General features: G+C 41.2%; 1 protein-coding gene across 2 annotated transcripts in view; it reads left to right on the top strand.

The window, feature by feature from the left end:
• dock2-like (dedicator of cytokinesis protein 2) overlaps positions 1–14,807 on the top strand; it is a 95,112-nt gene that overhangs the window by 23,411 nt on the left and 56,894 nt on the right. For both annotated transcript variants that reach the window (XM_071506921.1, XM_071506920.1), the window contains exons 22-24: positions 614–722; positions 1,152–1,222; positions 3,225–3,331. In XM_071506921.1, the coding sequence (XP_071363022.1) occupies positions 614–722; positions 1,152–1,222; positions 3,225–3,331 (287 nt within the window). The remainder of the gene's footprint in view (positions 1–613; positions 723–1,151; positions 1,223–3,224; positions 3,332–14,807) is intronic.

Raw genomic sequence — 14,807 nt, forward strand, 5'->3', positions numbered from 1 at the left:
TGCATTGATATAAGGCTGCACTAAACCTGATGTGTTTATTAAAGGTATGGCTTCCACAAGTACATGCTTTGAGAAAAACAGCTGAGCACCGGCTTATCATGCACCACGATCCTCTGGGTCATGTCCTCAGATTGACTATATTCACGAATCATGTCATGAACTCACCACTGGTGAAAGTGATGGAGGTGAAAGTTGAGCAAAAGAAGAAAAGAAATACAAGATATATTATGAACAAAAGCCTTAATGAACTGTCCATCTATCTACAGGGGCTATGTCCATAAAACATACATCTTTCATACTTAAAGTATACTTAAAGTCAATAAACTCAGTAATAATTTTTTTGCCTTTCCATGTTCCATTCTTTTATAACCATCTTGAATTTATTGTCAGCTATCCTTGTTTGACCCTTTGGCTCTTATTCTCTCTCCACATCTCAGTCTCATATTTACTCCCACACTCCTTTTTGTTTTCTCTCATCTTTGATATTCCTTCATCAGCCTGTTCTGCCTTCTTCATCCCTCCCTCCATCTCCCTTGCTAATCATGTCATGTTGTGACATTCATCTCATACTTTCTCTCTTTTCTCTCTCCTATTTTTTTTCCTGCCCTCCTAGGCTATACGAGGGCAAAGAGCAGGCAGAGTTTGAGGACTCTCTGAAGAGGCTTTTTGAGTCCATCAACAGCCTGATGAGAACTGACTACACCACCACTCTGCTGCTCAGGGTAATCACAAACACTAACCCTGCACCCTTACTAAAGCACGTACCACCCTTTATACATGTCTTTTTCACTTTCATCATCACCTCCTGTCCGCTCCTTCTTCTGCTACAGCTCATCTTCCAACTCCTCCTCATTCTCCTGTTTCTCTGAAGTGATCTCTCAGCCTGGTTCTGACTACATCAGTATTCTGCTGTGCAATGCCTTCCTCTTATTCTCACCTCCTACAACAAGGCAGAGACACAAAAAAAGATTGAGTCACTAAAAGTTAGGCAGACAGACAAGCAGCCCTGTGAACGTTGTCATGAGGGCCTGTTTGATGGCAAAGTCACCTTCTATTAACCAACAACTTTCACAGGGTTTACAGTAAATTCATCGTGTTTACTTGTGTGTCTGTGTGTATGTGCGCGTGGGTGTGGGTGTTTATGTCATCAGGTTGCTGCTCTGAAGTACCTGCCAACGGTCCTGCATGATGTTGAGAAAGTGTTTGATGCCAAGCTCCTCAGGTAAGCTTTCCCTTGAACACACACACACACACACACACACACTCTCACACACACACACACACACACACAGGCAATCACAATCACAATCACCTTATCTCTGGTCTCATTCAGGGAAACTGACAGAGAGGATATATGGAGCTCAGCTCAAGTTTTCCTCTTGGCTCTGTTCAGTGACCCCCATCCTTCTGTCCCCCACACTCTCTATCCTGGTCAAACCTTACTTTCTTTATCAGGTGATAAAAATCTCATCAAACTGACATATGCACAAGGACACACACTCAAACACACTCTGCAGCTCCTCCATGTGCCCCTGAGTGAACTGACAATTTCACCGAAACCATCAAACAAAACCCATTTGAGCAGCAAAACGACTTGGAATGACTTGTTTAACCTCTCCTTGACCCTGAATCAAACTTACAATATACTGTTTAGCCCAGGAAATGACCTCAGTGTCCATACTTCTCCAGGTGGTAGATTTTTTCAAACTTTGTCAAACACGCACTTTATTTGTCCTCTAACTATCCCACAACCAAACATAGATCCATTGTCTTGAACTGACCTTATTACTTCATAGAAAAAAGATGTTAATTGGTATTTTCTAGACTTGCCGCACTCAATTTCAAACACCCTCATCCTCATAATTTCTCTTTTCACCTTTCTGTGACCTACGTGTGGTTTTGTGTGTCCGTGTGTGTGTGTGTGTCTGTGTGTTTGCGGATTATCCACATCTGCTGGTTCAGTCATTCGAGTGGCTCCATGTCAACATTGTGTCACAGAGGTGATACCTGTAACACCTGCCGCACAGACACACTCAAATACAAACACACACATGCACCAGCAGAAAGCTAACGAGGGGCAGAGAGTTAGAAATCAGTGCACGTATTCTCACTTTCTGTCATTCATTTTCTCTCTCATTCACACACTTTCACGCACCCTCACTGTCTGTCTCCAGTGCTCCCGTACACACAACTGCGCACACACACAGACTTGCACAAACATAGCCGAGTCATCTGAACTTGAAAGTAAGGTCCCCATTGCATTCCTGATCAGAATTGCCTTGGGCAGAGTTTCCAAAAGCAAACTGTGTGAATTACAATCACAGTGCATGAGGTGGACATCGAAGTCTTTGTCTCATCTCCTGAATGGTCACATGCCTACACCTTGTAAACTCACTTGTAGTGCAATCCGCAGTGTGGTCCAAGCACAAACATTGTCACCTATGGATGTGTATTGTTTGCTCTCTGTGTCCTTTGCATGTCCACAGGGTATAGGATGACATTTTGGGTTTTAATTAGATTCAGCTCAGATGATTAGTGGGCCCGATAAGTCTGCACTGAGCCTCTGTTCCCCAGCCTGTCCACGTGCCAGCTTATGCACTTCAAAAGTCCATACAAACTTTTTAGTTGTGTTTGGGTTTTGGAGCGGAAGGTGGTGTCTTTTATTCTTTTATGCCATTATTGAAATTGCTACATGTGGCAGAATTTAAGGAGACAAGGACAAGCTGAGAAAAAAAAAAAAAAAAAAAGACAGAGGGTTCACCATGTTTGGAGCATTCAATCTTCCTAAGTGGCATTACGGCTTGCAACCAGCCTGTTTAATTATTCTAAAATGTAATTTGGGGCAGGGGATGAGTCAAACCTGTGTATTAAAGCATGTTTGTACTTTGGCTCGTTTGTTTTCTTGCAGCATGTTCTGCTCTGCTCATACCTTTGGTGCACTCAGATACAACTGCTGCTTTTAGTGGTTGCATATTTTTATAAACTTGACATTTAAAGCTTGACTTACAAAGGCAAACTTTGAATTAGTTACATGCTGGTGGGAATAATCAGAGTGGGAGATTTTTTTTTGTTGTTGTTAAAATTCAATACACATGCAATAATCTGTAGAAAATTACTCTTGAATATTTATTGTGCTCATTTTCAAGAAAACACATCTGTTGCTCTTCCCCTGTAATGATCTTGCTGATTATTTATTCCACCTCCCCTTTGCTTTCTCTCCGCAGTCAGTTGCTGCATGACTTTTATTCCTGCATCCCCCCTGAGAAGCTCCAGAAACAGAAGGTGGCCTCCATGACTGAAATTGTCAGCAGCCAACTCTTCCAGAGACAAGGTGTGCACATTTTTCCAGTTGCAGGCCTAAGTGCTGATCTAACTAATAGTGGACTTAACGCTTGTGTGAAGAACCAGTTGCGGATGTGCACAAACCATTCTGTGTGAAATCCTACAGAGCATTAGCTGCTTCTTGCTTAAAAGGTCTGTTATATAGTGAGTAATTCTAGCTCTGCAGCAGGACTGGGCAGACAGCTGCTCCCACTGTACTTTACAACTAGTAAGGGTGTTCTTTGCTCTAAAGGTTTTATCTTGATACAACACAGTGGATAAAGTGTGCTGCTAACACAAGTGTAATGTACGATTCTCCACCGGGGCGATCTAGTAATGTACTCTGGATAAAAGCATCAGCCAAATGGTTAAAGGACATACTGATGTTTATACATTTATTTTTTAATTTGCTTTACTGAAATGCACCCGCACATTCAAGTCAAGTCAATTTTAATTATATAGAATTGACCTGACCTAACAACTTACATAATGACATTTTTTTTTTTTTGAATTTCTAATCCGATGTTACCGTATTTATTAGATTCTTTTTAGATTAAAAAGTAAAAGATAAGGCAATCTTAAAATGACATCGATATTTGTGTTGTAGTTTTCCAAACAGTCTACCTCGGGGGCTATTTTCTGTGGAGATAAAGAAAACAATATGGATATTTGATGGTGTTGCTGTAACATACAATACAATTAAAGTGCTGCTATGTTCACCTCCACTGACATTACAATTAGTGCAATGGACCCCAGTCAGCTACCATCTTATTACAATCAGCACAAGTGTCACCTATTAATGTTCACCTCCACTGATGGAAAAGGTCACTTCAAGTCACTCTTGTTGAGAGAAACAGTCTTGAGGCTAAAATAACATCAACCTGAACAAGTATTTGTTAGTTTTCATTTGTCCTTGTGGTGTTGACATTCCCTCTCCACCCACACTGAAAATGTCCATGAACCTTATTGCAAACAGTGAAGTGAGAACACTGCTCACGGCTCAGTAGGTATTGGTCCTGAATACAGAAAAGGATAAGTTTTATCCATATTAATGTCACAGGTGATACCTGTGCAGCCATCTACCAGAGGAGAAGATGTATTCAGAGCTCCTAATGTTTGTGGAAGTGTTTTCAGAACGCTGCAGTTTCACTGTCATTAATGTGTCACTTCTCACAGCAGGCCTACTCTACTTTTAAATTATTTTCACTAGATTTGGCATAATTGCCAGGGACACCTGATTTTTGTCTGAGTGGTACCTTTAAAGTGCATCAGTGTTGTGATGGCACACTCCTCACCAATGTGAGTCCACCCCCTGCCTCTGTTCAGACCTATTATATCTGTCTAATTTGCTTGTAGTGGGCTGATAAGTGGTGGTTTCCCCTGCAGAGGATCACACAGTGATGGATAGAGTGGGCTAATGTAGTGCTGCTGTATAATATAGACTGGATGAGGAGACCCATAAATGGGTGTCTGCAGTGCAAACTGAAGAATTGGAAGTAGACTGTGAGAGATTGTGGTGGACCAAATTTAGTTTGAGGCAGAAATCGGTCTGAGTGGGTCTAGTCTGATACCGCATGCATGCTGGGCTGTGCTAGACAGATTCAGTCCACGACACTGACACTGTTCCATGTGTGCATGAATGCATTCTCATGCACAAACTGCAAACACATTTATATGTATCTGTTTCAGAGTGACTGGTGACACTGTATCTGGGTGTTAGTGTATTTCTGCATTTCAGTGTCTGTGCAGTGGTGCATGCTTAATAGGTGTGTGCACTGGTTGGAATATTGTTTTTGCCCAATGTAACAAAGGGCCCGCTCATCAGTCAGTTGCTGCCAGCCAGGTCGGTAGCTGACACAGGATACGGTCCTTTGGTATTGATCCTGGCTCCAATGATTGATTCCCCAGGGTCTGAAACGACAGGCTCGGCCCTCTGGCTGGCTGTCAACACACTTAGAGTCACACTCTGTCACCGGGAAAGGAGGGAGAGAGCGAAGAAAGCAATGAAAGTAACTGGAGAGAGAGAGGGATGAGAACGACAGGCATAAAAAGAGAGTCCAGGATAAAGAAAGAAAGACCAAAGAAAAGTAGAATATCATGCCAAAATGCTACATATCAATTTATGCAGACAAAGATCTGTCTGTATGTGATAAACAGATGACTGCCCTACAGCAATCTTTTGCTTGTACCTCCAGTCGTAGCCCATGAGGTGTTCTGAATTCATTCAAGTCATTTTGAGTGTTTGCCATTTATGAAATATTGAATGTCTCCTTTTAAACACTTCAAATTCAAAGTGACGGAGACGGAGCGAGGTAGAGGCAGCGGACAGTCCGTGGAGATAAGAATAAACAGAGGGTGAGAAAAAGCAAATCAGAGAAAACTATGTGCAAAAGAGGGAGACAGAAAGAGAAGAATGGAAGATTATTTGGAAAAGAAAATTGGAATAGAGACTTGTAAAGGGAGAAGAAAAGGGGATGACATGATGATTGGGAAAAGGAGGGACAGGGCAGAGGGATAAATAAATGGATAGGAAAGATGGATGGTAGAGAAATAGATAAGAGACAAAGGGTGGTTGAAAAACAGGGAACAAGGGATTTGAGAAAGATAAAGAGAGAAGAAAGAACAAGTAGATGGTGGTGCTGAGTGAAAACAAAGTAGCTTGGGGAGAGTGAAAAAATAAGTTTGTGGAAGAGAGAAAGAGAGAAAAAAAGAGTTGCCTTGTTTTTCTATGAAACGCTCCAAAAGTGATTAAAGTTTAAGGCCTGCTCACACTGCATCTGTTAGCAAACCTGCACCACATGTTGTTGGTCAGTGACACCTAGCCCCTCATCTACCCTCCTCTTCCCTCATCCCCCGGCACAGTGCTTATTTATTTATTCATTCATTTATACATTGGTCCATTCCATCTCCATCCCTGCCTCACCAAATAAGAGCTGACACACGGTCTAATTGAGATGCATTTTAGCATTGGGATGCTAATCAGAGGGCTTGTATGCTATGGTGCCATTTGTCCAGGAGGCTGAAATACGCAGCAGAGCTAAATTACATATTTATAATGGCTAATGGTCCCCGGTGTCCTATCACTGCACTGCAATACATATTTAATAACCCTACCTGTCTGTCTGACTGTCTGTCTGAGGAGGCCTGCCAAGCTCCCTCTCTAGGGAAAAATGTCAAGCCACTGACAGTGTGGGAGAGGTTATGATGGAAGGCTGTGGTTTTGTGTGTGTGTGTGTCAGTGTGTGTGTCAATTCGAGACAGGAGATCACTTGCATGCTCATGTCTGATAGAGTGAGAACGAACAATCTTACAAAACATTATTTTTGCTTTATTACTGTATTTAAAAAAAATCTGTGGTATCATTAGCCTCTGTTTGGAAATAAGATACAGATTCAAAAGTCAATAACACAGAAGTCTGGGTGATAATTGGGTTATGAAAGTAACTGTAATGCAGCTACTCTGCATTTTAACCATTCCCTGTTTTTCTATTTAGTTTGTAACCTAGTTGGTAGTCCATACTGAGCGTGTGTGTTTGTGCCACAGTGTTTTCCTCACACCAGATTTTCTGGGCGGTTGTTGTTGCAACATTGTTTACTGTAAACTATGTTTACACATACACACTGTAAACTATATCTTCTTTCAGCAGAAAAACTTTATGGTGTGTGAGGACATAAAATCCAAATGAAAATTGGTTTAAATCTTCTCCTCTTTCAAAAAAAAAAAAAAAAAAAAAAAAAATTTGGTCAAAGTCAAACAACAAGTCCTCAACTACCATATGGTGTGTAAGATTGCCACATACTTGCATGTAAGGTTGTTTAAAAAAAATAAAATAAAAATGTTATTTTATTTTTTGCTGTCAGTCAGCAGGAAAGCAGATGCTACTTGTGACTGTAATGAGGTCACGTATAGTAATTTTTCTCTGACCCTGATTTGAAATGAATGTGTGTGTGTGTGTGTGAGTTTTTCTGTCCATGGGCATGGCTTTCTCATGTCTATTTGCATCCATGGGCAGTGTTTGAAGGGATTGGATTCTCCTTCTTTTTTCCACTCAAAAGTACTCCTGATTTATTCAGCATACGCTCCTGGGATTAAGGCTCTTGGCAAGCACATACTGTATACACACACAGACACACACATTGCGCATATATGCACATGCTGGCCCACATGCACACATACACATGTGCATCCTGTCTTATGGGTTAATCTGGTTTTGAGACAAAATTAAATTTACGAGGCGCATTATAGCTCAATTTAGGCAAATTATAATGCCATCAGGCAATCACTGTGACAGATTGAGAGCATCAACGCTGATAAAGGGGGGAAAAAAAGGACAAGAGATCAGGGAGAGCAAAGAGCAGAGGGACAGAGGGATGAGTCTGTCATTTTGTTTGCCCACCCATTTTCCCAAAGCTGCTCAAAGTCCCTGATTCAATCCACTAACCCCTTATATGTTCCCTGCCATGCTGCTATCTCCCCTCCTCCATCTGTACAGCTGGAGAAAAGACTGCAGTCATGTCACCTGCCTTGTCGTACATATTAAACAGATTTAAGGAAACCCCATGTGCTTTGGTGTAATGTTCTTGTAAGATTAATTGTTACAGCTGGGCACGTCTAGAACATGGCATAGAAAAAACCCATAATGCAGAAAATCAGAAAAACTGCCCGTGTACTTTTTCTTTTAAATTATCATATCAATCCATTTAAACAGCACAAAGCTCATTACTTAGATTGCTCCCTTTTTACCGCAACGCATTATACAGTATTGTTGACATTACTCACACCCATGTCTATATTTCCCCTGCTGTGATTACTTAACAGATGCATGTCAGTGCTTGATCATTATGGATGAGTGATGTACTGTACAGTTATTATCGTCAGGATTTAATCAGTGCTGAGTGATCTCGCTTGTCCACACATTCTTTGCCAATCAGCATTAGTGCCAGGTCACTTTAGGCCCTAGTTCTGATGGTAGTGAATGTGGTTTTCTAGATCTGACTTCTCAGAGGGCTTCAAATGACAAAGATTTGACTATGAAACCAAGCACGATGGGGCTCTGAATCCAGATATGTGGTCTAAATTAAGATTAGGCTGAGTTAATAGCTTACTTCAACTAAAATTTCTTTTAAAAGCAGATGAAAAAAGCCAGTGTTGTGTGTGATTTGCTACCCTGAGGGGAAGTGTGTTTGCATGCACCACAAGAAACCTGTGTTTGTCGTGCATTTCTTCTAGCCATTCTCGAAGCAGCTGGTTGAGCTATGATGTCAAAGCTGTCAGCTTTACTGCAGCTCAGGGTGTGTGAGTGTGTGTCAGTGTGTGTGTGTGTGTGTATGTGTGTGTCCATGTGTGTGTAACAGGCTGTTTGGTGATCCAGTAAGTGCCCATGTGCCCATATGCTATATCCTTAGTTATAGACATATTAAGAGACAGGCATGTGAGTCATAAAAAACATAATAGTCGGCCTCCATGTCCCCTCAGGCTGTCTCAAAGTGCTTCTCTCTGTTCTGCTGCATGTGAGGAGAAGTAGGTTTGTTTACTGCACACCTCTCCTCTCCTCTCTTTTCTTCTCCTCCCTTCTCTTCTCTTCTCTTCTCTTCTCTTCTCTTCTCTTCTCTTCTCTTCTCTTCTCTTCTCTTCTCTTCTCTTCTCTTCTATTATTTCAAGATGTGTTACATCGCATTACGGTTAATGTCACATCAGACTGTAAATGCAGTGAGATCATGCTCACGACCACCCAGCAAATACTGCTTGCTGTACCTGTCAGAGCATTATCAATGTAAACTGGGTCCAAGAATTGATGTGTGTGTTTATATGTGTGTGTGTTTTGGTGTTTGACAGCAGAGGAGCCATCTGCCACAAATGATTTTTAACTGTTGTTGTACCGGCTGACCCAAAATAGCTGAAGCTTGATGAGAGACACTGAGGTAAGAGCTGCTCCCATTCAGAGGTGCCGTTTGGGAGGTTGTAGATAAAACAGTGAGGGATGGATGAGACTAATTGAGCAAAGTGAATGGAGTTTAATCATTTTGGGAAATGCCTCTGTCTCGCAGTCTCTCTCCATCTCATTTATATTCTGATCATGCTCGTGTCTGTGGGGTGATCTCATTGGAAAATGAATACAGACAAGGACAGTGGAGGGACGTAATGGTCGGTGTATCAACACACTTAGCCTTTAATTTGTTTAGTACAGATGCTTTAATGTTAACTAGAGACAGGAGCAACCTGACAGAACAGCTTGGTGCTGTCAATAGCTGGTTTCTACAGCTACAGTATCATTCTGGAACGGCTTAAATCTTAATGATCCCCTTTGGGACTGTGGGTCATTATACAACAGCAGTGATAACAGGTGAAGTGCATGTCATTGAAAATATTCTGACAAATTACAGCAACAATAGAGTAGATTGAAGATAATATAATAATGAAATAAGAATAAAGATTTGCAGAGTATTGAATTTGAACAAATGCAAAAAGAATGTTAAAGCTGAGATCAGATACAGGCTTTACCAGCGCCAGCAGCTTTGTGATATAGCACTCTCCTATTAGAGAACATTGGGGATAAGTCTGCCCATCAGTCAAAGCAGCGAGATGGTTCACCGCAAGGCATTCATCCACCATTGATCTGCCACAGTCAAATTGATCAAAACTCTGTACCAACCAACGAATACTACCAACAGACTAATTGGTCGATCAATTTAATATTCATGTGGAAGATGGAGCGGAGGAGGAAGGCGGAGATGAGGGCTGGTAATTAGTGGGTGACTCATACAGAGTCACTAAGACAGGTGGAAAGAGAGGGAGAGATCATTTACACGCCATTTGAAACAGGGGAAATAAATAAAGCATCTTTCAGCAGCCGCAAACAAATAAGGGAGTATCTGAAGAGAGTAGCAGTAGGATCTAGTAGTCGTTATCTTTGTAACAATTTTTTTTGTTTTAGTGGTAAACATGACAAACAGGTCCAGTTCTGTTCTCAATTTCTTGTTACAGCAAGTTTTTGTGTTTTTGTGTGCGTGTGCGTGAACAGTTTTATACTTGAAGAGAAAGAGAAACATGAAGAAAGCAATTATACTCAAGACAGCACCCTTTACTGCGATTGTGTTTACTTTTGCTTTTGCTGACAGTACTTGTTCTGTGCCAGGTCTTATCAGCATCATGGCAAAACTCACATTGAAAAATGCACTTTCAGACATCACCATCAGTCACTAGTGCACTCTATCATCTGTAACTCATTGGCCCATACTTTCAGGAGAGCACTCATTCACACAGGCAAAAGAATTTTATGCATTTCTGCATAAAACAAATATTATCCTACAAAACCATTTTGAGACAGCTTTCTTGCTTTTACACACCATGCATGTCAAATATATTTAAAAAATAAATAAATAAAGGAGAAGTGTGGACATACAGATTGAATACAATATAATAAGAATAAAGGTTTGCGGAGTATTAAATCTGAACAAATACAAAAATAATTGAAAAGAGCAGATACAGGCTTTACCAGTGTGGACATACGGGTACAACCCAAATACAAACAGAAAATGCAGGACTTTATAACTGATGGGGTTTAAAGATGGAACAAGGGGAAAAGTGAGCAAGGGGGCAGGAAGACAAATGAAAGATGGAGGGAGAGTGAATGAGAGGAGACATCCACAGTGACATGGAGAAATGAAAAACCTGCTGAGAGAGACATTTAGTCATCAGCAAAGCAGGGAGACAGTTGGCTTGGTCCCAGCCCCCCTCTCGGTGCAGAAGATTTACTTGTCATTGCGCCTCCAAACCTCCTCATTATCATCTTTTCTATCACTCTATCTTCCCAAAAGCAAGGGACGACAACCAAAGAGAGAGGGATGGAGAGACAGAGGAAGACACCACAGATTTACATGCCTCTTAGAAACTGAGATTGCGTCTCATTATCATGTGCTATAGTTTATTGTGCTTGGCTGTCAAATGAAAAAAATGGAACGGAGAAGGGATGAGCTGGCTGCTGAGCCATCAAAGCTGCTGTCTGTGTGGTGGCTTGCCAGCACTGGCGGCAGTCTACTCTCACAGACTTGGTAACCCAAACACACCCGCACTCTCACACAGGCACAAAAAGATTCCAGCTCTTATATATCAAATAGTGATGAAGCACCAAATCAGACACAAAAAGGACCATTCACACTTGGGCACATAGACACGCATTTGTATTAATAATCAAAGGTTGAGATTACGCCCAGAATAAATAGACATTTTGAATTGAATATAGATGAGTACTTGAAGGCTGTGTTTGTGGAGGTTTTGAATATGCTGTGTGGTGTGCGGCAGCACCTGTGTGTATTTCTGTTTCTTTAAGCAAGTGTGTGTGTCTGCAAAGTGAAAACTAGATGAGGACAAGTTAAAATGCATCCTGATGTTTTACCCAAGACCTTGATTTCCATTTGTGTGTGAGTGCCTGTTGGTGAAGCTTTCTTCCGCGGCACGGTGAATTGATTTACTGCACTGTTGCACCGCAGGCTATAGCACAAAACATGTAACTAAATCACACAGGCAAGTGGAACATAGAAATACATGTTTGCATGGAGGTGTGTGTGTGTGTGTGTGTGTGTGTCTATGCTGAACTTTGTCTTGTCCAGCAGGTTGTAAATGTTATGTTTATTTTTTATTTACATTTGTTAATCGACAACTAGAAAAATGCTGAATCAGTCAAAGTTCCTTTTTTCCCACACACAGACACACATCCCCACCCTTAGTTGAGCTTCTCCAGCAGCATTTCCTTTTAGGCTGCTTCGTTACAAAACTGCGCCAAACAGACCTCTGCAAAACTGGTTTAAGGTTATAGGATTATGGCCATGACTGGAGCTAGACTCTGCCAATCCTGGTGAAGGAGGCAGGATTTGTATGCAGCCTGAAAGGAAGTTCTACTAAGAGGCTGAAGCCAGAGTGGATGTGGAGCACATAGCACAGATAGTACTGTTGCATATTCACTGAGAAGATGAGATACACAGTATGTTTTACCTGAGAGAATAGTACTGTTTTCTTGTTGTGACAGAAAGACAAGAAATGTGAATATAGAGGAAAGGTGTGGAAGGAAATGTATAGGGTCAATAAAGAGTAAAAAAAAAAAAAAATAAGCTAAGCATTACACAAGAAAGACCAGGGACCACAAGAAATGGAAATAACAGATGTAGACAGTGAGACAAACACAAGAGGGAAAGACAGCCACCAGCAGGACAAACAGATCTGTCAGATCCAGCATTTGTGCCGAGGTATCAAGTGTATTTCCTCAGGAAGCCACTGCTTTTCACAGTGACAATGAAAGCTCTCATAGCTCAAATAAGGTCAACTTTGTACAGATAGTTAAACTACTCAGCCATACTCAGTCAGTATGATAGTACTCTTAAGGTTTATTTCGAGTCAGTCGAGAAATCACACTAAAAAGACCTCAGTTGGCTCCACTCGCAATATGATGCAAGAGCACATCTGAGGACAATATTTGTTTTTAAAAAGTCCAAGAAGAAAATGCAGGAGACATCCATCGTCTTTAATTGGACCACTGATGTGATCCACCGTGAGGACGCGTAGTTTGTTTTTAGAGAGGAAGAGAATGTACTCATTTGTGCAAGGATTTTTTATGCATATCCCTGTGTTGGTAAAAATGCCCACATTTTTTTTTTTTTGACAGGGGTTGAAGTGCAGTCCCCAGAGCCAACACTAATTCCTTGAAATAGCAAGTATTTCAAATGCCTTCTTAGAGAGTGACCTAGACCTGGAAGTCGCACACCATTGTAGCTGGTGTTCTTACAAGACTGAAAGCCCTCAGGACCATGGTGCAGTTCAAAGGCGTCTCTGAGAAAGCTACCATTCAGGCTGAAGCAGTAGATATTAACATTCCTGATATTATTCTAGGCCAGGCAAGGAAGAACTACCTGCAAAGTTAAAGGTGTTGTTCCACATCAGTGACTGAAGACTATCAGCCACAGAGTCTGGAGGAGCATTACCAGGACAGCCTGTACTTCATCATTTTTGATGCTCATATTCAGGAGTTCCTGAAGCAATTTGAAGGGAAGGCGAACCTTAGTAAAATCAAAACAGATGATACAAACCCTGACAGATCTTGATCAGTAGAAGGATGTCAGAGATGAACAAGCTATTAGGATACTCATGGTTTCCTATATTTTAAAATGAAAAGCAGCTGCTGACTAAATTAAATGTGTTTTACTGTGCAAACACAAGCTCCCAGAAGAGCACAGGTTATATAGTGTCTTCAAAAAAGCATTGTTTTTCCATCACTATTCAAATGGGTGAAAATATACAGTCTGCCGGCGTCAGCAGGCAGAAAGCGCGACCAGAGCCAAACAGATTGTCACTGTGGACAATGAATTTGTAGCTGTCTGTAGTGCCTTGCATAAAGTCTGAGGATGTCTGCTACCTGACTGAAAGTTTCTTTATATAGAAAATAGCCACTATGAAAAAGGAAAATTAAATAAAAATTTCAGTTTCTCTTTGAAGGTTTTTTGTCCAACAACTCTCCTTTACGCTTCTTTGATTCTTCTTTCTCTCCCTCATTTTTCAATGAAGGCAGCTTATGTGTTGGCTGAAAGGATAAACAGGCAAAATGAGACCGATCAGGTTTAACATGTACAACAAAGAAAAAACTCATACCCACAAAGTAAGTGCAACTTACACCTATCTTTAACGTGTGTTTCAGAGTAAAACGCCTGACAGGAAGGCTAGATGCCTGTCAACCCTCTGATGTTCATTAAAGTTAATTTTCTACTTGGACTCCTTCGTGTGCAGCAAGTGGAGCTTCAGTCAGTTTACTGCTCCTGCACATTCACATAGGGTCAGGGTTGGCATAGACCTTGAAACTTGCTGTCGTGGTTATGTTTTCATTATTCATTATGTTTTCATTATGCCAGGCTCCTGACACAGTAAAAACAAAAAGCACACAGTGTATCACAGAACAGGGTACCCTTTCAACCCCCCATCTGCTCTCTACTTTTACTTTGTTGTCCTTATCCATGTTGCGGCCAGAAATATCACATGGGTTTATTTCTTAGATCAATAGAAATAAAGAAGCAGGTGGCTGTGGGGTCAGTTCACCAGGGCATGAAGCCCTCCACAGGTTTAATGGCACATTCAGCCCCCAGAAGGCAGATGGATTAATTCTGGAGCTTGCGCACACCACAATATTGCTGTAAAACACAAGCCATTGTTTTCTCTATCTGAAAGGACAAAAGATGATGAGTTTCTGCTTTGATGGATTAAACAGGTTTAGCTTCCACTAAAATACAAAGCCGGCAGCATCTAAAACACCATTTCCTCTCTAAAGGGCACAGACCAGGAGGCCTTTCTGTTTCTTGTTTAATTCTGACAAATTCTGAAATTTTACATTAGAGATTATGTTAAATTGATTTTAATCACATGGCACTCAGATACTATTGTATAACTATTGTTTGTCATCCAATCTTTCCCAGCGTACCTGTGCAGGCCCCTCCTCTGTTATCTCC

Source organism: Trachinotus anak, unplaced genomic scaffold, assembly GCF_046630095.1.
Source record: "Trachinotus anak isolate AG129_WGS33_773 ecotype Australia unplaced genomic scaffold, CSIRO_AGI_Tana_v1 ptg000021l, whole genome shotgun sequence".
Lineage (NCBI taxonomy): Eukaryota > Metazoa > Chordata > Actinopteri > Carangiformes > Carangidae > Trachinotus > Trachinotus anak.